Source organism: Charadrius vociferus, unplaced genomic scaffold (assembly GCF_000708025.1).
Source record: "Charadrius vociferus isolate BGI_N301 unplaced genomic scaffold, ASM70802v2 scaffold179, whole genome shotgun sequence".
Taxonomy (NCBI): Eukaryota; Metazoa; Chordata; class Aves; order Charadriiformes; family Charadriidae; genus Charadrius; species Charadrius vociferus.
Window position 1 is genome coordinate 1,310,856 of NW_009650072.1, and position 25,301 is coordinate 1,336,156.

The window sequence follows — 25,301 nt, forward strand, 5'->3', positions numbered from 1 at the left end:
CCCCGCTAACTTACTGAGGATAGCAGGGAGTTTCCTAATTTTGGAGGGCTACGCCAGTGCCATAAGGGTGGTGGCCTTTTGGGGCATTGGGATTGGGGACCACCTTCTTTCCTTGGGAGATTTTTACTTGTGGGTTTCCACATTTTTACTAGCAATTGTAAATTTGGAAGAGGCAAACCATCCATTAACTCTCAAGGGACACCTTTATTTAACCCTTCTTTCCATAGCTGATTTCTTGATCCCCCGCCTCCCTCACTTTTGTCCAGCAGATAAGATGTCCTACTATCTACTTCAGTACTGCAGACCACTGCAGCAGCTTTCATGTCTTTACCAATAAACCTCATTCATCAGCCATAATTTATCAGCTCCTGAGCAACATCTCCCCATGTAAGGGCAGCCCCTCCACCAGGTCCGACCACTAAAGTTGTTCTCAACTGGTCCTGAAGTTGTATTGTGTACATCTTTGGTGAGTCGGGAAGCCCTCTAATCAAGGGAGTCATCCTCTCTGGGTTAGCAACTAGTAACATAGGGAAGAGTTGACAAACAAGGTGTCTGCCATGCGTAAGTTGGAGACAACCCACATCTTGTATGCTCTCTGTAAGTTTACTTAACCCAGGAGTAGGAATAGTAATCATATCTTCTCTGCCAATGGGGTCTAATCCTCCTGCCCAATATGCTGCCTGCTGAGTCAAGGACCAGGGTTCCCTTGCATCAGCTACAGTCAGGAATACCCCTGGTAATGTCGGTTTTCTTCCACTGAGTGTTTGAGACATTAACCCTTTAAGCTTCCCGTCTCTCACACCAGGGTTTTCTGTGCTTCCCTGGTGTTCTGGTTTGAGCGACACAGGACTGATTTCTCTTCTAATACTTGGGAAGACTGCACTTTTAGAAGACTCTAGTGTCTGAATTTGTGAAAATAGTTACTTTATAGCCGGCTATGGTCTGTGGGTTTCAAGGTCTCAAGGTCAAGTTTTCAAGCTGGCCAGGTGCAGGGATGAGGAGGAGTAAGACCCGGGCACTTGACCCAAGCTGGCCAACAGGATTATTTCATACCATGAACATGACATTCACTATAATTTAGAAAGTTTGCTGCAAAGTTCACTCTCTCCCTTGATGGCTGCCATCCTGAGAACTTCTTGGCCCGGTGTCAGACCCCTGAGCCCCTTCCCTTCCTCCTGAAGCCATAGCAGTTGCAGTGTCTCACATTTGCTGTCCACTGCTGGGAGTGCACAGCTTCCTACGGATAGAACTGGCTGAGGATAATCTCTGCATATTCTGGATTGGGATTCGGATCAATATTGGTTCTTTAGTGCTATTAATGTTAATTATCTAATCTTACTCTATTAAACCTGTTTATACTTCAATTCCTGGGTTCGTTTTTCCCGATTCCCTTTCCTGGGTGGGGAGGAGTCATCAGGTGATAGAATGATTGTCTAAACGACAATGAATTGTTATGGGTTTCTCAAACCATAACACCTGGAAAGCATCTGGTGTTCTGCCGCTATCATGAAGCGATGCTCCTGGCTGCATCCCAGTAGCACAGAGGTGGCCTCGGGGGTTTATGACTTGGTTGAGCATGAGACTGTGATGTCCCCCTGCCCCCCTCGCTGGCTGAGCAGGTTGTATAGTGCCCATACAGCTAGAGTTTCACTGGTGTTTTGGGGCATGGAGGTGGGAAATGAGGAGGAGGTGAGAAGTGTAACAGCTCAGCACTTTCTCCTCTTTTAAATGTTTTGTGCAAGGACCTGATGGAAGCGCTGGGACCAAAAAGAAATAGCATTGTAAGGCTTCGCTTTTCCTGAATTTTTTGTTCCACAGTGGTTTTTGTTCTCTTTCCTTCTGTGTATTTGCTCAGCAATGGACCAAAAGATGATCAGGCGTTGCCTGGTCCTCTTCCAAAAACAGAAAGTGAGGGGAAGTGCATGACTTATTAAAAAAAAATATGATATATGTATGTGTGTATGATATATAAATTTACATATACTGGAAAGAAAAGGTGAAAACCATTTAGCTAAAAGCCTCATCTGGATCTCTGTCTTCTCACATCAGTCGTTCCCTGTGACCACCTGCAGTCAGAGGGGGAGCAGCACCTTCTTATCTTCTGGAGTTTTCCGCAGGGGGTCTCAAAAGCCGCTTTCTTTTGCGACACTGGCTGGATTTCTGCAGCTGGGATTGATTGGCTTCAGGAAGGCTGGAGAGGAGGGGAGCTGATATGCTGCAGCATGTTGTAATGACTGTGTTAGATACAGCAGTGAAGGCCTGCTCGAGCACGGGGTGGGGGGACCCCATCTTACCATGTGCTCGATCCCCACAGTGGGAGTTGCTCTGCACCCGGAGGAGTTTTCCCTCCTCTGTTTCACTGCAGTTGCATCATTGCTGTGTCCAAACCCAAGCAGTTGCGTCTGCCCCCGCTTTCTGACATGCTGTGAACAGGAGCATCTCTGCACACTGGGGAGGAAAGGGAAGAAAGAGGTAGTGAAATGCAAAAGTGGTTTTTCTTACTGGAGCAAGGAAGGAAGGGTCAACCACTTTATTCCAGTTTCACATCTTAACTGACTAACTTGCAGTTTATAGCTAAGCGAGGCACTCTGCGGTAGCTGCTGCTAAAGGGATATTTTGGAGTGGCGCTGGTGAGTACGTCCCTCTGGGTGATGCTGAAAGAACATGAAGTGCTGAGGCTGCAGCTTCTTCTGAGGCTGCGGTGGTGCGTGTACTCGGTTTGGGACCTCAAAGGCACAAAGAGCCACAGGAGAGGAGGATGCTTCTCTTGCCTGCCATGCTTGCCTTCTTCCTCTGCCATGTCAACAGTGTTCCTGTTAAGCCGAAAGGAGAGAGGTGGGCTTGACTTTGACACAATCCTGACACCTCTTTTCACTATGTTCTCCTTGAGCTCCAGCTCTTCAGAGAGATTTTTGGCCAATGACTGTGGCAAAGATGTCTCACTTAGTAGGTGTCAGACTGTTCTTCTTGGTGTGAGTCTACATTAGTTTTCCAACACAAAACAAAGCGACTAGCTCAGGTTGCCTTGGGTCAGGTATTCACTGGCAACGGGAGGAGGATTCATTGACACCTCCGGCTTGCAAAAGGAACAGGAACTGAAGGCTGACCTCCTCCTCTCATCTTTCTGTTCCAAATCCAGTTACAGATAAAAATTATCCTTGATAAATAACCCAAGACAAGAATGAAAATTTTCCCCTTGAAGGAGGTAAGACTGAAATTTGCTTTAGTTTCTAATAGCCAAGGGCAAGAGCACTAATGGCTTAGAGTAAACACCTTCCTGCAGTCATAAATTCTGCTTCTTGGGGGATAACGGATTTAAAGGATGATAAACAATCTCAAAATTCCTTCTTTCTTCTACTTTCAGTGAAAAATGCTACTCTATTGAGTCAGCTGGAGTCAGCCGCATCAATCTCGGTGGTGATTTTCCATTTGTTGTGTCCAACAACCTATCGATATCATCCCTAAATGAATGTTTCATTAAGGAATGCAGACAGAAACGGGAGGCAGCAATTATTTGACTAATTCAGGGCTGGAACATTTCACTCTGCATCTTCCAGGAAAGAATGACTGTAAGGTGTGACCTCTGTATCGCTTAACCTGGGCATTTTTCTTAAGCCAAAGCCCAGCTGATTCTTCATCTTCAGCTCTCAGTGTTTTTTACTGATGAGCATCGCAGGCGCCGTCTCCTTCCAAGGGAGAACTTTGTCCAGAAATACTCCTCCAGCAGTGGGTCACAGCAGGTCACTAGGAACAGGAAAATCCACTTGACCATAATGATGCTAATATGTGGGGGGAGTGTGAAACCTGTCGAAAAGCCCAGACACACTTTCTCTTCCCCAGCTGTATTGGTCCATTATGTGCTAACTACTGTCTAAGTTAAGGGATGGGGCACAGATGTGGTTTTCTTAAAGCATGTTATTAACACTATCAGCATAGCCACTCAAACTCAAAAGGCATCCTGTTGCTTAAGCATGAGAGAAAGCACCCTGATTGTTTGTAATAGGGTTGGGTTTTTTTCCAACACCTGGTGTAAGAAACAGAAAAAGAAAATAATTTTGAGGCAACGGACTGAAAGTTGCCCGTCTGTGGAGTGTTGGGGATGGCACAAAGCAGTGCTGCTGTCTAGCTCTTCACTGTGTTGTGTCCCAGATCAAAGGAAAATATGGGGATGAACTTGCATCTGCTGGATAAAATAATTTGCAAATCAAGATAGGTCATGAAACCACCTAGTGACTTTGTCTCGTGCTTTCAGGTTTTATTTTTTACATCATTAGGCATGCGTGACTTAGCAAGCCATTTTGGGCCGGATAGACACTGCCAAGCGTGACTGGTGCTTCAGAGCTCGGCTGCAGCTCTGAGTGTAAACATAAACCCATCCCAGCCAGAAAAGTTGCCGATGATGGTTCATTAGGGCAATCTTTTTTGCTCTTATATGTCTCCTTGTTAAACGAGACCTCTTGTATGCTCCGTGGCTTCCTGTGCAGAAGGAAACAGCCAGTGATAAATGCTTAGATTTACTACTTTATACCTCCCTCTGAAATATTTAAATGAGAAAGCGCTCTGCAGTAATCTTTGAAAACAGATCGCCACATTGTATGAAGACAGCAATTTTCCCCTCCAAAATCAAATTATACTAGAAAAAATCTCAAAGATGAGGTGGAGGAACTACAGTCAATTCACTCTTTAAAAAATGTTTTGTTAGTTTGATGTTCCCTTCCCAGGACCTGAATAGCATATTCAGATAATAGTTGGATATAAATACTAGATATAATTGCTAGATAGAAATGCTGAGAAAGACTAATCAGCAAATTGTACTCTTAGGCTTGCCCAGACACACATTCTAAAAGGAAATTAGTGCTATAAAACATTTTACACTTAATCCTTTGTGCTTTCAGTTCTTGGAGGCTGCTTGGCAGAATGAAAATAATCAGTAAATAGCTGAGAAGCCAGCTCACAAGCAAGCTCAGAAACAGGGTGCAATTGAAGTCTTTAGTAGTCATTATGTACCTGGAGATTACCCTCATCATCATCATCATCATCACTGTAGTCGAGCTGGCTGTGAAACGGTGACTGCTCATGATTTCTTCCCTTATTGTTTCCAACACTTGGAATAATTTTCTGCCATAGCTTTGTTATGGCAATCTTGTTCCTTCAATTCTTTCCCAGCCACTCTTTTCCTTCAAACAGCCTTAGTCTAGAGAAAAGAAGACTGAGGGGGCTCTTGTCAATACTTACAAATACTTAAAAGGAGGGTGCCAGGTAGATGAGAACCGTCTTTTTTCAGTGGTGCCCAGTGATAGAACAAGAGGTAACGGGAAAAAACTTGAACATAGGAAGTTCCATCTAAACATGAGGAGGAACTTCCTTACTTCGAGGGTAGTGGAGCACTGGCACAGGCTGCCCAGAGAGGTTGTGGAGTCTCCCACACTGGACACATTCAAAACCCGTCTGGACACCGTCCTGTGCAACCTGCTGTAGGTGACCCTGATCTGGCGGAGGGGCTGGGCTAGATGATCTCCAGAGGTCCCTTCCAACCCTGACCATTCTGTGATTCTGTCTCAATGTTTGATGGTGTTGCATGGGACCTAATATAACGAGGAAGGTACAAACGTGCACCACTGCGTCAGGCAGGACTTCTGCTGGCCAAATCCATCCTCTCGTGGTTTCATGCAGCTGGCAGGAGCTTGTCAGTCTGGCAGCTGCCTCAGGCTACGGGCAGTGGCCAGCAGCTGCCAACATCTGGGCAGCTCATCTGCCCCCCTCCCAGGTTGCTTAGTGCAGCACGACCACCTGAGAAGCTGCTGAGGAGAACATCAGCCTCAGTTGGGCCCTGAGGCTTATTATCAGGACGAAACACTAATGAGCATTGACTGTCCTGCAGAGAGTTGGTTCTGGTGGCATGGTCAGAGCCCATTCTGCTGCTAGGGAGCCTGTGATGGTCTTTGCAGATGAAATATCACTGGACAAAGTCCCATCTTACCTTGGTTTAAGTTGAATACAGTTGTAAATTAAGCAACCAGATCCAGCCCAAAACTCACTGCAGTCAAAGGAGGGTTCTTGCCAGTTTTTGTGAGATTTTGGGGAATGTGACCAGGCAAAGCAGAGGGCTTAAAACTACCTGTCCCAGCATTTCCCAGCCCAGTGTTCAGTAAACCTTTAATGTTAAACTATTGGATTGCTTCCAGCCCTTGAACCCTTGCTTGAAGCCAGCAACTTGCTTGAAACCCTTCTTTTTTTTGTCATCAAAATTTAGGCCTTTTGGAGGGAAGGTCATCATCCTGAGCTTAAAAATAAATATGAAAAGGCAAAAATTGCATGTGCAGCACCATTATCTTACCAAGATCCATACGTATGTTGTCACAACACAAAATAGTTTTATTCATGCATCTTAGAACGGGGTTGGGATATTAAAAATGTAATCATCTCTTGGGTTAAGAAGCCATCTGGTCTATTCTTCCTTCCTTCCTCAGCAACACAAGGCCACAAGAGGAGGTCAAAAGATTATTCTTTTTTCATTATTCTTAATCCAATTCTTCAATGGAAATGGATGCTCTTTTTATTGAAACCATTTATTTAATTGCTGCTGCTGGAAAGCTATCTCATGGCCCACAAGAAGTTAGAAAAGCTTGGATGTTTTCCTTTTTATTGGGGTTTAAGGCATTCTCATCGGAAGGATGGTGCACAAGTCTGCTAGAGATCTTGTCTTACTGCTGCGCCCATCCCGCTCCATGCACTCTGATACACCGGGGCGGGGGGGAAATGAGCGTCCTCTCTCCTCACCTGTGTGGGACAGCTCAGCACCATGCACCTTACTACGGAGGACTTTTTCCTTGGCTCAGAATACCTGTGCCCTGTCTGTCATCGGACCTCTCTCATTAAAGCTGGGTTGCTCCTGCCTCACCTCCTCATTGCTCCATGATGGGTGATGGAGTGTCCTGGGGGGAGAGCATCTTTGCCGCAGATAAACACGGAGAAACCCCCCAAGCCCCTCCACTTCTATGCCACGTTAATAGCTGTGGAAAATTTTCTGATGTGAGCATTTAGACTCTGTTCCTGGTGGCCCAGAGCTGAGATGGGTACAAGTAATCTTCTCAACCTCCCTCTCTCCCCTTCCTTGTTATCAGCCTCTGTTAGTTGCTTGCATTTTGGACAGCTGGGCAGGGTAGAGCAATATTGCAGAGATGGCTGCAATCACCTCAAATGACCCCGGTTTAACCCCCAAGTACCCAGCACTGGGTGTTTTTTTCCCCCTAGAGTAATTTCCAAGCACAGCCCCTTAAGACCAAGCTGAAAAGCCTGACTGAGAGGTGGCTCGGCTGCCGGAGCGCCTGTCCCTCCCTGTGTGGCCACCTGCTTTGTTTGTCTCGCCAATCGATTTTCCCTCCTGAAAGCCAAGCGCTGCTTTCAGGTCCGCTCAGATCGATGCTGGCGAGGAAGCCAGAGAAAACGAAAGGAAGAAATAAGGTTTTGACTCCAGGCGCTGAAGGCAATTGTCATATTTTTTCCCTTTGAAACCCAAGTGGGAGTTGGCTGGGATCTGTCAAGCTGTGAGTTCTCACACGTTCAGTAAATATTTAGGGTCTGATTCACTGCTGAATCACTCTGTTATTTTTTTGGCTCTATTTGGAGGAACTCCTCCATTGCTGGGATAACACCAGCCATCTGAGGTCCTCTCACCTTTTTATTTTAGCATCTCACGGTCGTGTGTGCCTGTCCTCACAGTCACCCATCAGGACAGGGAGATGGTGTCATCCCTGCCTGGCAGAGGGACTTGGAGGCACACCGGTCACAGGCACCAGAGTTTTTCTCTGACCCTAAATCCAAAACTGGTCAAAAGCTCCAGCCATCAGCTGGTGAGACCGTGGTGTGATGCCGAAGGGCCCACACGTAGCAGAAGGTGGTACACATGCAGCATTGCAGTCTGTCTCATGGGACTCGCCATACTGTGGTGCCCCTCGGTGCATGGTGGGTCATACACCAGCTCATGCTTCTGCACGGTGGTCATTTAATACCCGTGCTACTTGTCTTGCTATACCTGGGACACCTTCTGGGGGGGATGCGAGAGGGGCATATTTCCCTCCATAGACGACCACAGTCAGTGTTTTCCATGTACAGATCTCTGCTTTCATTGCAGGTGGAAGGCAGCATGATGGATGTGTATGATCTTGTGTATGAGGAGGTGAGGAGGAACGCCTCCAGTTTCAGGAGGCACGAGCTGACTGCCATCCACGAAACAGTAAGTTGTCTTTCAGCCTTAGCAGAAAACCCTGCCCTGGGGTGCCTTCCTGATGGTTTCAGCAGGCTGGGGCTGATGCCTGTCTTCTGCCTCGTGGATGCTGCAATGCCGTTTTGTCGGGAACTGAGTCCTCCAGACTGCTGTGAAGTCTGCTGCTCCTTCCTACTCTTCCTTTCCCAAGTTTGACCAACCAGTTTATCAACAGGGAGAAAAGGGCCACCTACCTGAGCATCGCTGTGGTGCGAGATCTTCAAAGCTTCCACGCTGTAACTGATTTGTATATATTGTCTGTCCCAGCAGGACCTCTGCCATGCTCCCTATCTGTGGTACGAGAAGGTGGATATACACCTCTCTGGTGTCGCCGGTCAGGTAGAGAGAGTGGGTGAATTCCACATTGTCCAGCAGAAGTATTTGGACTTGGTTATTTCTGTTTACCCTTGAGCCTATGGCTGAGTACTGGAGGTTACATGGCCTCTTGCATTGTTGGAGCCTCCTAGCAAGCTCCCCAAAACCACCACCCAGCATGCTGTTGGTGCAGGGAACCTCTCTGTAACTCAGTAGGTGGGCAAGACTGGTTGCCCAGAGCATAGGGAGGACGCTTGCCTTCAAAGCCACTGGAGATGAGTGAGGTTGTCCTCCATGGTAGGTAACTCCCGAGTCCCCACTGAGTAAAAGGAGATGCTGTCCCCTTGTGCAGCAGGGCCTAATTAGGTAGTGAGTTCACGGCACGCAGCAGGGCAGGATGGGAAGATCAGCTCCTCTCTCTTGTTTCCAGTCACCTCCCATGCAGATCCCTTTATCCTTCTGTGTTTTCTTAAATCATCATAACAAGTACTTTCCGAAGCTGCTTTCATCTGTGCTTCTCAAAAGGCAGAAAAGGGCAAGTGTTTCTCATTCAAACAATGGTGGTGACCCTCAGAGACATGACCAGGCACGGTGGTGCTTGCTCTGCAGGCTTGTGGAGCAACACACTCAGAGTGTCCCTTGGCAAGGACAACCACGCAAAATACCCAGCTTCATCAGTTACTTATTTTAGCCACTTCAATTGATGGAGAAACAGTCTTCTACTCCTATTTTTTTCCCCTTCTGCTAATGCTTCAAGCTGGCCAGCTCACCCTGGCTATAGGAAACCAGCTCCACAGTGAGTGTTGCTGGGGACCCACCCCCTGCAAGCCCATAACAAGCACTGGAAGCCCAATCTGTGCATCCCTAGATTTTCCAGAGCAGCCACTGAGAGAGCTGGTGTGACCATGGAGGGAGGGCTCGGTCCCAGCCCCAGGCAGCAGTCCTGGAGAAGCAGGGGGAAGTTTGGGTCAGGATCCATCCACCTCCTCCTAATTTAACCTCCACTGCTGCAGCTGTTGATTGCATACCTACACGCTTTGCTCCTTGCAGCCCTGGTTGTATAGCCCTGCCTGGGGCAGCGCGGAGGAAGGGTGGCCCATCGCCCGCACCTTCTGCCACACCAGTTGGCAGCGAGGGAAGAGCCCCGGCAGGTGGCTGGCAGACCTCTCGTTCTCTTCCAGTTCTTGTGCTGCGGGAAACACTCTCCATTTGGAGACACGGCCAACGTTGAGCACAAGACATGCCCATCCAGCCAGTTGCGCGACGCGGGACAGGTAAGGGCTAGGTTTCTTCCACCCCACAGTGGGGTTGTGCCGCTACTTGCTAATTGTTTAAACCTCGCTGGTGTTTAATTATTAATGAGAATTGTGGCTTTTTCATAGTTCATTGCTATGGGTTGGGGTTTGTTTTGCTGGGGGGATGTTGTTTCAATAAGGAGGCACCTCACATGACAGAGGAGCCCTGGTGGATCTGCAGGTCTCAGACCTGCAGATGGGGTTTCTTTTTCTCAGGTCTCAGACCTGCAGATGGGGTTTCTTTTCCAGCTCTAGAAAGCCTTCAAAATATTTGTGTTTGCAGCCTGTCACTTCCTTCCAGCTTCCTCCTCATTTCCTGCCTCTGCAGAGAGTGTGAGATATCACGGGCATATGCCTGAGCTCAAAAACACTGTTGGTCTTTTCCATGTGACACTAGTTTCTGAGGCTTAAAAAGTGTCCCACTAATAGCAAACGTGTAGTTTGCTGTAATTCCTTTTCCCCAGGGCATTAAACAGGTATTAAAATGAGAAACTCATGAAGCAGGATGATGATGTCCAACAGTAGCTTCAGCAAGTACACTTCATTCCTCCTCTTCGCAGTATCTCAGTGAGGCTGATGGAGAAGCCACTGGTATCAGAGTGCCTTTGCGCTGAAGCCGCAATGTAGGCTTCATGCTCTCTGAGCAAATCTATTGTATGGTTATTTTTCTTCCACTGGAGTAGCCAAATCAGCTGAAGTAGCTAAAGCTGCCAGCATCAATATGTATGTTGTCCCTAGGAAAAACAAAACCGTGTTGCTACAGCTATACGAAAACATTGTTGTTAGGCGAAGATGTCAAGCGCTAACAGGACTCCGTGATGCGCAGGCACGCGTCAGCCCGCGGGGCAGCATTTCAAAGTGCCGCCTCCGGGAACGTCACATCTCCAAGCAGGGTCGAGCTTGGCTCAAAGAACAGGGAGGGAGAGCAGAGCAAAACTGGCCACCGTAGGGGTAGCTCTGTTCCCCCCTCCCCGTTAATGGTTTGTGGAGGGTGGGAGGATGCATTTTGCGACCCAGGGAAGCTCAGAGTTTGGTAGCTGCACTACGTTCACTCTTAGCTTTGAGCGCTCTTACCTCCTTCTGTGAATCACATCATCCAGGTCATGCTCTTGCATTTTTGAAATGGCTCTCTTGGCTAACACCTCTTGGATTCTCGTGGGGCCACTGGCATGCTTCAGGCTAATGTATATTAATGCTCGCAACACCTTACAAAATTGAGCTGCTCATTAGTATCTCTGGGGAATGCATTTTGCATTATGGTGTGCTCTGCTTTTCCGTCTTTTCATTTCCCTCTTTCCATTTTCCAGTGAGTGGAAAGGGAAAAGCTTGTGCGTGACCATGCTTACCTGTGTGCACGCACATCCCCCACAGTCCGAAATGCATCATACCAAGAAAATCGTAGGCATGTTGTAGTAATAGAAAATACACTGCATGCGTTTGTCTTCCCAAGTTGCAGCCAGCAGCAGGAAAAAGGAGAGCTGCCCGCAGAGCAGCCCAGCCGTGCAATGCTGCATCCCCCTCTTGCCTCCCTTTCCACCTGGGGTTGTGGCAGGTGCTGTTGGGGGGACAAAGTCCCCCACCGAGCTGCTCCTGTGCTGCAAGGGGTGTCTCTCTCCTCCCAGGACTGCCTGCAAGAGATCCGGGACTTCCTGAAGAAGCACATGGACTTCGTCTCCACGCTGCTGGGCATCACCATCGGCTTCACGGTAGCTATGTCTGTTCCTTCGCATTTGGGCCCTGAGAGGCAGGCTCCAGCGTGGGAGGTGTATCCCAAATTAGCCCCCAGAAGCTGGGATGATTTTGGTGACTGGCAGCAGAGAAACAAGCAGTAGTAGACTCCATCATGGAAATTAAGAAAGGGCCAGGACTTGTCTTGGCCAGGCTGATGGATGGAGGGGTTTTCCTGCTCCTGCAGTGTCTGCATTTCATCCGCCCAGGCTTGCCTGTGCATCTTCTCCTGCAAGCGAGAAACCATGTCACCTGGTGCAGGGCTTGCAGATCAGGTGGGAAGCCAGCAGCAATTCTGGAAAAGGAGATGCAGTAAAAGCTCTGTATTTTAGGAAACTTGCTGCCTCTCCTTGCCCAGCACTCGCTGGCTGCCTCCCAGCTCAGCCTGGGAAGTCCCTTTGTGTAGCCAGAGCTGGAAGCTCTTGAAAGCTAGCACCAGCAGTGTAGCCGGAGAGCTGTGCAGAAAGAGATGGTCTCATCCTATTAATGACCACTAGTGAACCCGGTAAGGTGCATCTCGGGCAGTGGGTGGGTGAAGCACAGGCTCTTAAGGAGCAGGCTGCAAAGGAGAGGAGCAGAGCATGTTGCCTGGGCTCCCAGGTGTCCTCTTTGAAGGAGGATCCTGCAGAGGAGGGGGGTAGGATCATCTTCGAAGGATGGGTAGAAAGGGTCTGCACTGAATTTGTGAGTCTTATTGGGGGGAGGACAAAATCAAAAATGAAATGCTGAGAGAGGAGTGTGTCCTGCAGCAGTGAGGGAGCTCAGTGGCTGCATGGGGATGGTCCCTTCGGAGCTGGAGAGCACCACTAATTAAAACGAGCCTGCTTCTATTCCCACCCACTGCTTGGCAGAGGTGCGTCACTGTAATTACCTCTACGTGAGGACCCTACACGTGTGGTGAAGCATGCCAGGAGACTTGTTTCCTCACCATGAAGGGAGGTTTGATCTGCTGTGATGTGGGGACCGTGCTGGTCCCCATCTGGGGCGACCTGACTGAATGTGTACGTGGAGATTGTTTTACTGCTTGTGTCCACCTTGGCACAATTATGCGTTAAAAGTCTCTTCTCCATCTAAATAAAAGCCAGAGGATCAAACACTTTTGTATTTTATCCTGCTAGTAGTACATTAGGAAAACCAGCAGGCACCGCTATGCAGCTATAAACGTAAAGTCATGGGTGAATATTTGGTGTCACTTTCTAATTTTTCTCGGGTACAGGAGGAATTTCACTGCAGCTGTATTCTGACAAAAGCGGCAACATTTTTATTGGATGTATCTTTTTTCACGGGGTGATGCTATAGCCCGATAAGGTGGCTCTCTTTGAAGCGTGTGCGAGAGGAAATCTCTCTGCGCGGTTGGCTATTGTGATGGCAGGATGCAAAGGAAGCGCGCAACCAGGGCTATAGCTGCTCTGATGTCACTCAGCCAACAACGCGCACATGTCCCCACATCAAGCCGCAGGAGCAAAGGTGGTTGCACGTGAAGGCAGACTTTTAGGAAAGAGCAGGTTGTTGCAGCCCTTGTTATCCTTTCCACAGCAGCCTTATCTCTGCCTGTGTGAATCCTGATGTGTGTTACACGGCGCAGAATATCACAACACAGAGGAATTATACTGTCCTCTGTGTTCACAACCGTGCACGTGCATGGGGTGGGGTTTGGTTTTTGTTAGGGTCTTTTTTTGTTGGGTTTCTCACTCCAGACAATACGTGAGGTTTGTTGGTGTTTTTTTCTCCCTATGTTATCTTTACAAAAGGCTATTATTATGCCAGAGATATGTTTGTTTGCACAGAGGAATGTTTCATGTCAGGAATTGGAAATCCGAGTTTCCTGGTTTCTTCTCATTTCTTGGTATTTTTAGGACCGGGTTTGAGCCGTACTGTGCTAATTCCAATCAGATGCTTTAGCCACGTGTTGAGAGGTTTTTTTCCTCCCGTGTTGGAACTGGTGTTCACCATTTTACTGGAAAACAGCTCTCTTAAGAAAAATGTGACATCCTGACATATAACTTCAGAAGTGCCAAGTGGACTAACAGGCAACATTTATGATCACTTATTTGCACAGATGGAGCATCATAATCAGTTCGGCATTTAATTGTGTGCCTGTCTCATTTATTTCCTTTTAGGTTTACGGGATGATCCTGACCTCATTCCTCTGGTTCTCCATCCACTTCAGCAGCAACCTGGACCGGAAAGGCAAATACATCTTGCGAGAGAGGTAGAAACCCGCCACCTGGGCATCCCTATGAGGTGGAGCCAGCTCTTGGCACAGGAAGATGTCTGAAGTCACCCACAAAATCCCCCGGGAAGGCATTGCATGGGGTCAGGCAGTGGAACGTGTGTCACACGTTTCCCCTTCCCGCACTATGAGCTGTCGTGCATTTCCAAGCTGGTCAGAGCGGACGATGCTCTGCAGAGGAGCTGGTCCACGCCATCACGGAAAATGGACAAGGACCAAGACATGCACCTGGGCTCGGAGATGCAGATCACCTCGCTGGGGGACGTACGGGCTGTAGCTCCACAAGCAGCACGCAAAGAGCTCCTTAGGACAAAAATGGAGAGAAAAGCCCAACAAAAATCACAGCGCTAAACCAAACTTCTCTTGCACTGTCATCTGAGCAGTCCCCCATGACCCCCAAAGATGCAGTGTTTCTAGGAAGATGGCTTTGGATCACAGCCCAGGACTGATCTTTTGCTATCAGCAAATATGTGGACACAAAGTGTGTCATTGCTGATAGGAAATGTGCTCTCCTAGCCTGGACACTCATAATGATTGACTTTGGGCACGTTTCTGATCGTGCCCGAGTATATAGGCATCTGACGACCGTCAATTATTTTTCCCCTCTTTTCAAATATTGCCAGATTTACAGAGCTTTTTGTGGAGATCGGGGGAAAAAAAATCAGAAAGCAGTGCATGAGCTTTGAAACAAATGACCAAGCATAAGGACATATCCCTTTGTTATTCCTCCTTGCTAATGCGATGCACCATTATTTTTTAATTCTTAGGATATAGCCAACCTCCTAGAGCTTGATGCCACACTGATTTCACAGGGGCTCGTTAACTTTCAGCCTTAGCGCTGTGTTTATCTAGCTTCACTAACCCACTGCGCTGCTGTGCAATACAAAAGGACTTTGATATTACACATACAGGCAGGACTGAAGTTTAAATCTGTAAGAGAACAGGACTGATCTCCTGCCAGGTCAAACAATGCAATGTCCAACTCCACGTCCTCTTTACATCACCTTATCAATAATAAACAGAAATTTAAAAAGCCTCGATCAACTGAAGAACTCGGCGCTCAGTCTAGCTCAAACGACAGCTCCCCGGAGTGCTTTGCCCTCGTTGCAAGGAGGCAGAGCCATTTCTGAGCTGAAACCCATCATTGCAATGGATTTAGCACCTGCTGGAAAACCTGCTGTAAGCTATATGGCGATGTGAAATGTCTGTTGAACCAACAACAGCTTTCACTCCTCTCCTCCGTTGTGGCTTTTAGCCATGAAAAACAGTAAGTAGCAATTGTTTATTGAGGTAACTGTGGAATCCCCCATGCTGATGTTCAGGACAGGTCCCGGCCCTCAGGCAGGGGCTATTACACGTACAAGAACAGAACAGCAGTACAGCCTACAGCACCTGGTTAGAATTTTAACATGGCTGCAGGTGTCTTGCATTGGAAAGAACTGCTTTGGGGGGAGGGGAAGGGCTGTTGCTCCTCATCCCGCTCCCTTGGAACCGGTGGAGCTTCACCACTGACTTCACTGGAAGCAGGATCAAGTTCAAACCGCTCCAGAGTATTACTCAAGCTACCTCCTGGCAGTCACCAACACGCCTCGGTCTAGCGTGGTGATATGCACTTGCCAACGTACCCACTTTCTAGCAGTGGGGAAAGATTCACTTATATGTATATATGTACTATTAATTATACTGCTCTCTGGAGAGAGACAATCTCCCTTGTGAGCTCCAGCTGCTATTGTCCAGGCCACTGCTATTGTTATTCCTCAGGCCAGCTGGCAGCTTGTGTGACTCATGGTTGCTTCAATAAAGATGAATTTCTTGCAAAAGGCCGTCATTCCTTCTCTTTTTCTGTCGTGCATGAGGCTGCCTGCGTTGCTCGGGGGTTTGCGTCATGGAGAGCCCTCAGTAATTCTTTCAGTGCTGGGAAGAGACATTCCCCGTGGGGGCAGCTGGCGCTCGCCTGTCCCAGAAGCCAAGTGTGCCTTAGCACCCAAAAGGGAGAGGATGGCGTTGGTCCTTGGGAGGAAAAGGAGCTGCTCATCAGCCTCATCCAGCCCTTGGCCAGCTGCTGGAGCAGCAGGAGGGTACCTCACGAGGAGTAACACAAGCAGAGGCGGGAAAAAAGCTTAAGGACGTGTTTAAGCAATAAAGACCGGAGTATTTATATGAAAGAAATCTCTACAGCTTCACTTTTTTAAATACTAGGTAGTCAGGTCTTGCCCACCACTCTGTTTTGGCTGGACAGCCGATGATGTTCTGCTCTATCAAAAAACATTGGTCATCGAGCAAATCGGTGGAGTCCACGTGTTCGGTGTGGGTTACCTGCTTAAGCCTCATCAACTAGTAGAAAAGAGCTCTGTTCAAGCTTCACCACCAGGACTGCTAAAGCTAAAGGGTCAATTTTTAATGTAAAGGGATGATTTTGGACAGAAGTGGCATATACATGATAAAGAAACCTGAAAAGCTATCGTATTCACCTCCCCCAGCTCTCGCTTCCCTTGAACCACTTGCGATCACTGGAACTTCATCAGAAGAAGGAGGCACCTTCCCAGCACTGGCCATATGGGGGGGGGGGTGCGCGTAGCTGCTGTTTTCTCACCTCTGTAATGATTTTTGCTGCTTGCGGCAGGGATGAGAACATGACCTGCACCAAACCATCTCACGGGGGGATAATGCGCCTGGAGAGTCATCATTGCTTCTTCCCAATAAGCAGCAGATTGGAAGCGTGCAATTTCTTGTCCCAGGGAGATGGAAGTTCCCTTTATCCCCCTGATAGCCGACCATGGGGTTTAGGTAATTCTTTTGGTACAAAACACTCCAACAAACTATAATAAAAAAAAAAAAAAAAGCAAACCTTGTTCCCTATGTTACATACTGGCCATCTCGTGATCTTTATTCCCATTTCACCTGCTGCTGGAGTTCCCCTGCAAGGAGCAGCACCTATAGTGAGCGGGTAGCAGAGCCATGCCCGGCCGGACACTCTCTTCTACCAGAGCTCATGCTGTGTGTAGCAGCAGGGGCTCCTGCCGCCCTGTGGTGACATCCTGCTGCCATTTTCAAGAACAGGACAGCGGATACCTTTGACTCCTCAGTTTTTAGAAACCTGTTACAGAAAAGTGCAACATTACCATTTTGTTCGCAGTCATAGAAATGGCAGCACCCAGGGATGGCTGGATGGAAGCTGTGAGGCGGGCAGGTGTAGAGCGGGTTTTTTAGCACCTGTGCCAACAAAAAAATCCCTGTCCTGCAGTCAATGGGCTTGCACTTATCAGTTCCTAATTTGCTGCTTGCTATCTGCAAATTACAGCTCTTGTGCAAGCAGAGCAAAACCCCAGGAACCTATTTGTAAGCGCTGCTGAGATTTGCCCAACGTTGAGAAGAGCGAGAGGGAGATTTTGTCAGGATAAGAGCATGGGGTTGAGCAGTGGGGATGCAAAGCCAGCAGCCAGGCGAGGAAACACCTGCAGACCTGCTGAGCTTTCCCAGGGCTCACATGAGGGGAAGCGGGCTGTTATAAGCGTGTCAACACTCAAACTACAGTAGGAAAGAAATCCTTATTTATGTAGGCATAGGCAAGAGCAAAAAAAAAAAAATTAAAGTGAGACCAAAGGTGCAAAGTTCAATATTTAATGGTGAATTGGCTCCAATTAATTGTCAAGTAAGCTCCAGCAATTATCAATTAGTTCCGCTGAGGTCACTGGGGCAATCGCAGTTTGGCCTCTCTGCGGCTGCAAGTTAGCTTGTGCTCATGTGTTACCCTTTTCCTCTTATTTTGGACAAAGCCCCAGCTCTATCTGAGGACATGGGAAGAGGGAGCAACCAAAGGCCAAGCGATTACTGATGGGGCTGGGGAGCATCAGCCCACGGCAGCTGCAAGAAGCCTTTTGTGTTCCTGATCTTCATCCTTCCCTGCCCACGCACCACTCAGGACCTGCTCTGCCAGCATGAGCGTTGATTTCCATCTTAACATGAGGAGGAACTTCTTTACTTTGAGGGTGGCAGAGCACTGGCACAGGCTGCCCAGAGAGGTGGTGGAGTCTCCCACTCTGGAGACATTCAAAACCCTCCTGGACACCCTCCTGTGCAAGTAGGTGACCCTGCTCTGGCAGGGAGTTGGAGTAGATGATCTCCAGAGGTCCCTTCCAACCCTGACCATTCTGTGATTCTGTGATTAATTTCCCCTGAGGCTCTACATGGGGCTCACCGTGTGCCCGTGGGTGGCCCAAGCACAGCTTGCTTACCAGCCAGGGGAGCTTTCCCAGCACCCGCTCCCCGGGCAGCAGATGCTGTTTTTTCAAGGTACTGCTCACGCAAAACCGCAGGTGAGCAGGGCACAGCTCTGCACAGCAGCCGACAACGCTCAGGGCTTCTGCAAATCGGGTTTTTTGGTACCCAGAAAAAAACCTGAGGAGCTCAGAGCGCTTGTGAAAAGCACGGGTTAAGCAATTGACTGACTCTCCGGAGGGATGTGGTGGTGAGGAGAGTGGGACTCTCAGCCTCGCAGTGTGCTGGCTCACCTCCAGAATGTTTTGCTGTTTCCTGCCCTTATTGCTTGTGTGTCTGCCAGTTCCCACTGCCAGCAAAATATAACTTCCTCATGCAACAGCCTCTTTGTTGTCCCTAAAATAAAGGTTCTTCACCCGCTGTGCAAAAAACCCATCACCACACCAAGTCAGGATATTTGTCTTTATTTCAGTTCTGCAGAATCAGGTGCTGGGCACTTAACAACAGCCAGCACAGCACCCATTTCTCACAATCCAATATTTATAGCGGTAAGATACAGCTGATTGGTGAGCTGTATAGTTCCTTTACCATCCCTCATCATGCATATGCATTCAAGTTAATGTTTTAAGCATGTTGGGAGATCCTCTTAATTAGCGTGCTCATTATTTACAAGAGGGTGTGTGGTTTAGTATTATAATCTCCTAAGGCTCCTCTCGGACGCGCTCTTATCTAAACTCCATTCCAAAGACTATGCATCTTGTTGTCCTATACTTAGATCAGAGATGGGCACTGTACTCCCTCCGTGGGCCTTGTTCGCCTTCAGTAAGTTCTCGATATGGTAATCCTTCAACAATTCAGTTTCTTTGATCTAAGTTTGGGTTAATTGTTTCTACATCTAGTCCAGGTGTAAAAGCACTGATTAAGTTTTAATTTCAGGTGTTCAGCTAAAGTTCAATCACAGTCCTATTACAATTTTATGCAAAGTGCTTATGTAACTTTTTAACCATATTCTTTTGACATCACCTTTGCTGTGCAACCCTACTTCACGCCTGCAGTGAGCTCCTAAAGGGGATACTGCTGAGCAAGTCCTTCCGAAGCCTTATAAGCCGGCAAATTTGGGTGGACCTGTGCAGCCCTGGGGTGGTAGGAAAGCCATCCCCTGCTAAGGTAAAGCTGTGTTTCTGAGCTGCAGACATACAAAGTACTTTTTTAAGAAATAGTTGGTAGACATTTTTTTTTTTCACCAGGTGCAGAAGCAATGCGTTCGCAATAGCAGCTGGCTATAATTTTCTTTTAGAAATGCAGCCAGAGGTGGGAGACGCTTCACGCAGGAGATCTCCGCCAGCGCAGCTGAAGGCGGGTAAGGTCAGAAGCTGCTTTGAATATGTGGTCAGATCACACATGTCCTGCAACTTTCACATGCAGTGTCGTTGCAGTTCTCTCTTTTAGTAAAATACTGTATTGGGGTGAAAAGGGTTTTTTGTCTTAGCTGCGTATTTCCTCTTCTGGGAGGCCAAGCAATCGGCAGCAAGCACCAACCCCGTCTGCTGGGAGACGTAGCACCGGGTGAGACTGTGGGGGAGAGCGTGGGAGAGAGGAGGGGGAGCCCCGGAACAGGCTTGGAGGCTGTTTTGGAAAAACATACGTGGTGCATATTTTGCAGCTTTCGGCCATAGCGGCCAAACCCATGACCAGTTGCAGTCCTGCCAGTGAGGCTGCTCCACTCCCCCGCCGTGCCGTCCCTCTCACCCCCAGCATAAACCCAGTGCCATCTTTAGTCACCTGGAGTCTGGTCCACCCAAAACCAGTGATGACCACCCAGAGGTGCTCACCCATGGCAAATACCCTCCTGTCTACCAGGTGCTATTCCTTTAGACTCCAGCAAGGTCCTTCCCAGCATTTTTGCCAGAAGGACGCATATCCCGGTGTCACTCTCCCTGGAGTCCCTGGCAGCCAGCTAGCCGGGTTGTTTGTGTTATCCCAAGGCAAAATCCCCCCCTCTCTCCCCTCAGCATCACTAAGTGCTATTGTTTAACCCCCCCGCGCGCACCAGCTTGCTCACAGCCACGCTCACTTTCTTTTTCGCCCCGTTACATCAGCAATAAGCTATTCCAGTCTTTATTCACCTACTAATGAATTATACATTGATTATACAATAGAGGCTCTCTGCATTGGTGGGCTGGGCTCTCTCTCCCACACGGCACCTCGCAAAGCGCCGCTGAGCCCAGCTGCGGCTCGGCCCTCTCCGGTGCCCCGAGAAAAATGAACGTTCACTTTCTGGGCTCACGAGCAGCAGTGGAGCCTGAGCTGAGAAGAGGGAGCAGCTGGGCTGGATGGGGAAACCCGCTCGGGTTTGCTGTCCCTCTGCCGTAGCTCCGGCGGGAGCTGATGCTGTCCATCCCCCCCACCCCCCCCCCCTTCCTCCTCCTCTTTATATAACCCGACCCATCACCATAGATACGTTGACATAAATATTTAAAGATGGCAGAGAGACAGACCATGCAGACGGGAACCATTTGTTGAGTTTATTAGAAACAGAAACTTCAGGCGCAGCTACAGGTCTCTGCTTGCCGCATCCCCCCGCAAAGGCTGTGAGGCAAACACGATGCTCCCGGGCTACCATGATGCTTCGGCTGAATTTGCAGAGCTGGACACAGGGATTTTCGGATGAGCAGGCACCAGCTGCTCCCACTGGAGCACAGAAAAGATATTCTGGAGATGTCACCTTAGATACGTGGATGAGATTCTTAATATATTATTTTTTTCTACTCAAAATGAAGGTGTTGGCTGGGTCCCCAGGGGTGCAGGTGGTCCTCTCCGGAGGCAATAGAGCTCCACCTTCCCACTGCCACAGGCCAGGCCATGCCCTGCGGCTTGCCCTTGCTCGGTCCCTGCCTTTAAAAACAGTATTGCAGGGTGTTGCCTGCCTAGGAAGTTATTCTTACGTGCTCTGAGGCTATTAGTATCCTGTAGGATGAATTTCTGAGCTTCTTTTCCTGCATCTTCAAAATGTCCTATTTAAAGATTTTTGGTGATGCTGTTGTTGCTTGGTTGTTTTGGTTTTTTTTTTACCACCACAGGTAAATTGGAAATCCAGGCTATTCCTGTCATATTTTCCACAGAACATAAGATGTGGTGGTTAAAGGCTAACTAGGACCTCACCCGCAAAATGACATGCATTTTATTCCCATGGTTTGTCCATCCTTTTTGCCCTGGCTGTGAGGAGGGCAGGGGGATTGCCATGAAAACCCAAGCTGTGCAGCCAGAGTAGTGCATCAGAAGCCATCCCACAGTACCCAGCAGCTGAGGGACTCCCATCTGCTCTCCCAAATCTCCCAGAGACCCCAGGTGTTAGGTGTTTTAGAGCCTGCCTTGATGCTAATCGTTTCACACCCCAGGGACACCTACCAGGTGGGGAGAACTTGGGTTTGTCCCCTCCCCTCATCCCAGTCCATCGCTTTTTATAAAACACAAGTGTTTGTTTTTTTAAGGTGGAGCTGCTGGAAGGCTGGTGGGCATCTCCCTGGGAGAGGCAGGCTCGAAGTCCTGGGGATTTGGCTCGCTGAGTTCTGCTGGTACGTGACTGCAGCTAAACCTGGGACTGGGAGACAGCTCAAGCCCCAACTGTTCTAACGGACCCGGGTGAGTCATACACATAGATGTCAGCTATGCCAAAACCCACAAGCGTGACACTGACTTTTATAAACAGGTTCACAAAAAAAAAAAACCCAACAAAAACCCAACCCAACAACCCAAGCTCAGCAGACAGAGGAAAAACACTGCAGGCACCTCCATCTCTGCTGCTTCACTCAGCCTACAAACCCAATTGCAAAACTAATTCAAATGGCTGCTCAGACACAGGGTTTTTAAATTTATTTGGGGTTTGGGGGCTTTTTTTTTAAGCTCATTTTTAGAGTTTACTTTTTTCTTTCGGCTTGGGAGGCAGGTAGGTTCTTCCCAGCCCTGCCTGCAGCTGGCTGCTCTGTAAATGACAATTGGCACACTGCTGAGCGCTCCAACGAGCCCATCCTCCTAAAGAGGGAAGTCATCAGCCCTATTCATAGTGCTTACGCTCCATACCAGCACGTGACACCGATACACGAACTGAATTTGTGCAAATTAGTTTTACTTATTTATACTGCAGCATTTTATAAAGAGCTGATAAAGCCGCTGAGGGTCTTTGAAATGCAGGTTTGGTAATTTATGGACTGCATAGCAAACGGTACAGCATGACAAATGAATATACCACATCTGAAATCACATGTAATCTTGGGAAATGGTATATGTTATCTTGACGCTCTGCCACAGTGGTGGCTTTTTTCTTCCTGTATATTAAGGTCAAAGTTTTCAAATGTATCCACCTGAGCTGCTTTAAAAAACAAAAAAAAAAAAACAAAAAAAACCCCAACAAAACAAAAATTACTCAGACAAAGCTTGAAATCCTTTTCCACTTCTGAGTTTTGGAGAGGACTTTGTTGGTATGGCTATATGGGTGAACCCAGCTTCGACTGTAACTGGGAGCTACTTGACGCAGGAGATGGTGGGGCTGTGCCCCTGCACCCCTTGCCAGAGCCACGGCTGTACTGAGCCCTGGGCAGCACGTGGCTCCAACACTGCCTGAAGGAAGGTCCCAGAGACAGGACCGAAAAGGTTTATTTCTCGTTTTCCTTTTTTTTTTTTTTTTTCCACTTCCCAACAGAAGAGGGGAAAAAAGAAAAGGTGGAAAGCAAGAAAAGAAAAACAACAGTGCCAAAAAAAAAAGTCAATCGTGAGCTCCCTAGAAGTAGTTTCAATGCCAACTTTGTGGCAGTGATTGCAGCTGGGGTCCACTCTCCAGGGCACTAAAGTTGATTTGAGAGTCGTTTTCCTCCGCAGCCAGCAGAGCCGCTGCTGCTGAAGGCCTTATCGGTTTGCAGCTGGTTCCTTCCTTTCCCTCACACAGATTCTCCAAGCGGCACCTCCGAGAGTTTTGCTGGAAACAGCTGCCTAAGTGCAGGAGAGGCTCCTTAGCTCATGTAGCCTCCTGTCTTCAACCTCTCTGGTTGGTTGGGGTGTGTGGGGGGGTGTGTTTTTGTTTTAATATTTACAGCTGGAAAGGATGAATGTGCGGGAAAAAACGGTGTCGTGGGATGCTGTGATGCAGCAAGCGAGCGGCTTCAGAATCCTGCCATTATCCTTTGGATTAATGAGCAGGAGCCACACAGGATTACGGCTATTGCTGTAACCAGATGGGTTGTACTGATAATTTGGGATAGCAGTTACACGCATAAATAGTTTTGTGAACCTCCAGCTTCGTTGGTAAGGCTGGCTGAGTGAATGTGGCTTAGAGACAAAGGGTTTATGCATCCATGGCAAGCCCGCAATCGAGGACGTACTCAGCATAAGTAATTGGGGAACGGGGCCAACTTCTATTCATCCCCGGTCCCCGCCACCACGGAGCGCCGTGGGCTGTCACTGAGGGGCAAAGAAGGGTTTGATGAACGCTGCGGAGCCCTGGACCATGACACCAACTCATCCCTGAGGGCAATGGGATGACTTTGGAACAGGTTGACTCATTTTCAGTGTCCACGTGTAGGAAATGAGTGCTGACCTAACAGCACATTCCTACTTAGGGGACGCGTGGCAGGGAAGACTCCATCGTGTGGGAAAATTTGGGGCTCAGAAGCTGCTCCCTGAAACGCTTTCGCTAGAGGAAAGTGCCCAGGCAGAAAGAGGGCAGGTTTCCATGTACAATGCCGCGGGTGGCCGCCAAGTTCATATTTAGCATGGTAATGTCCCAGCCTTTGCCAGAGCTGCTGGCTGCTGCCTTTACCAGAAACCCGCTCACGCTATGATTATGTGACTTACTGTCCTGCCCCTAGAAGAAGCGGATGAGCTTGCTGGAAGCATAACGTGAGGTGAGAACAATTTATATTTCTAGGGATAAGCAAGTGGGCCAAAGTGGGGTTTGGCCAAAAGACTGGGAAATTTCATCGTGCTTCTGTCACACAGCTTTGTTGTGTTATTTTTTATAACTAAAATTTTTAAGCCATAATGTGAAGCTTATTTGAACTGTCGACACACGTGACCCAAATCTCTTTGGTGGGCAGACCTGAAGCCCCCCAGATGCTCACCGTGACCCAATAACCGAGGGAAAACACCCTGAGGGGTTCTGCGGAACCTGATGCAATTGCTTGCAGCAATAAAGCCACAAGCTTAGGCAAAAAATTTTTGGCAGATCAGAGCTTAGGATAAAATAGGAGGGGGAAACGAATGAGGAAATGCTTCTCTGCATTTCAAACTGTGACTTTTAATGTAAAAATCCTTTTCTCGTCTTTATTTTTTTTTGGGGGGGAGGTGTCCCCTTATGGATGGTCCCTAAAACTTCTGTATATAGAAATACAAATCCTGCTGCACCCTACGCCCATTCGCAGTGGTTTCCCCGCCCATCCTAGGCTGCCCGGTGAGGTTTAGGGGACAGCAGTGAGGTTTAAGAGAGATAGGTTCAGGCGATAGTGGCGCTCCAGTCCCCCAGCAATCCTCCCTGTGGTTGCTACCTGCATGTAGCAAACTCTTTGTTGTGAGCCACCTCGGGTGGGCGGGAAAAAAGGAGAGAAGTGGGAAAACAAACAAACAAATAAACAAAAAACACACAAAAAAAGAAAAGAAATAGGAAAAGAGGAAAAAAGTATAAAAGAAAAAAGGAAAGAAGGGGGAAAAGAAAAAAGGGGGAAGAGGAAAGAAAAAGAAAAAGAGGAAGAGAAAAGAAAAAAGGTAAAAAGGCAAAAAGAAAAAAAAAAAGGAAAAATATAAAAAAATATAAAAAGGGGGGAAGATAATAGAAAAAAACGGAAAAAGGAAAGAGGAAACAAGGAAAAAGGAAAAAGGAAAAAGGGGGGGGAAGGAGAGAAGCAGGAAAACAAACAAACAAATAAAAACACACAAGAAAAAAATAGGAAAAAAGAATAAAAGAAAAAAGGAAAGAAGGAAAAAAGAGAAAGGGGGAAGAGGAAAAAAAAGAAAAAAGGGGGAAGAGAAAAGAAAAACGGGAGGAAGAGAAAAGAAGGAAGGTGAAAAGGAAAAAAGAAAAAAGGAAAAAACGAAAAAATAAAAAAAGGGGGAAGATAATAGAAAGAAGGAAAGAGGAAACAAGGAAAAAGGAAAAAGGGGAAAAGAAGCAGAGGGCCCCGGGTTTCGGGCGGGGGGGGCGGTGTGTGCCGACCCCCCGACCCCGGAGCGGCCGGCGGGGCGGGGCGTGTCCGGGGGG

The 25,301-nt window shown here is 48.1% G+C and overlaps 1 protein-coding gene across 1 annotated transcript in view; it reads left to right on the forward strand.

The window, feature by feature from the left end:
- TSPAN32 (tetraspanin 32) overlaps positions 1 to 13,820 on the forward strand; it is a 40,861-nt gene extending 27,041 nt beyond the window's left edge. The window contains exons 5-8 of the mRNA XM_009892032.1: positions 8,135 to 8,236; positions 9,763 to 9,855; positions 11,499 to 11,582; positions 13,725 to 13,820. Of these exons, the coding sequence (XP_009890334.1) occupies positions 8,135 to 8,236; positions 9,763 to 9,855; positions 11,499 to 11,582; positions 13,725 to 13,820 (375 nt within the window). The remainder of the gene's footprint in view (positions 1 to 8,134; positions 8,237 to 9,762; positions 9,856 to 11,498; positions 11,583 to 13,724) is intronic.
- Positions 13,821 to 25,301: the final 11,481 nt, after the last annotated feature.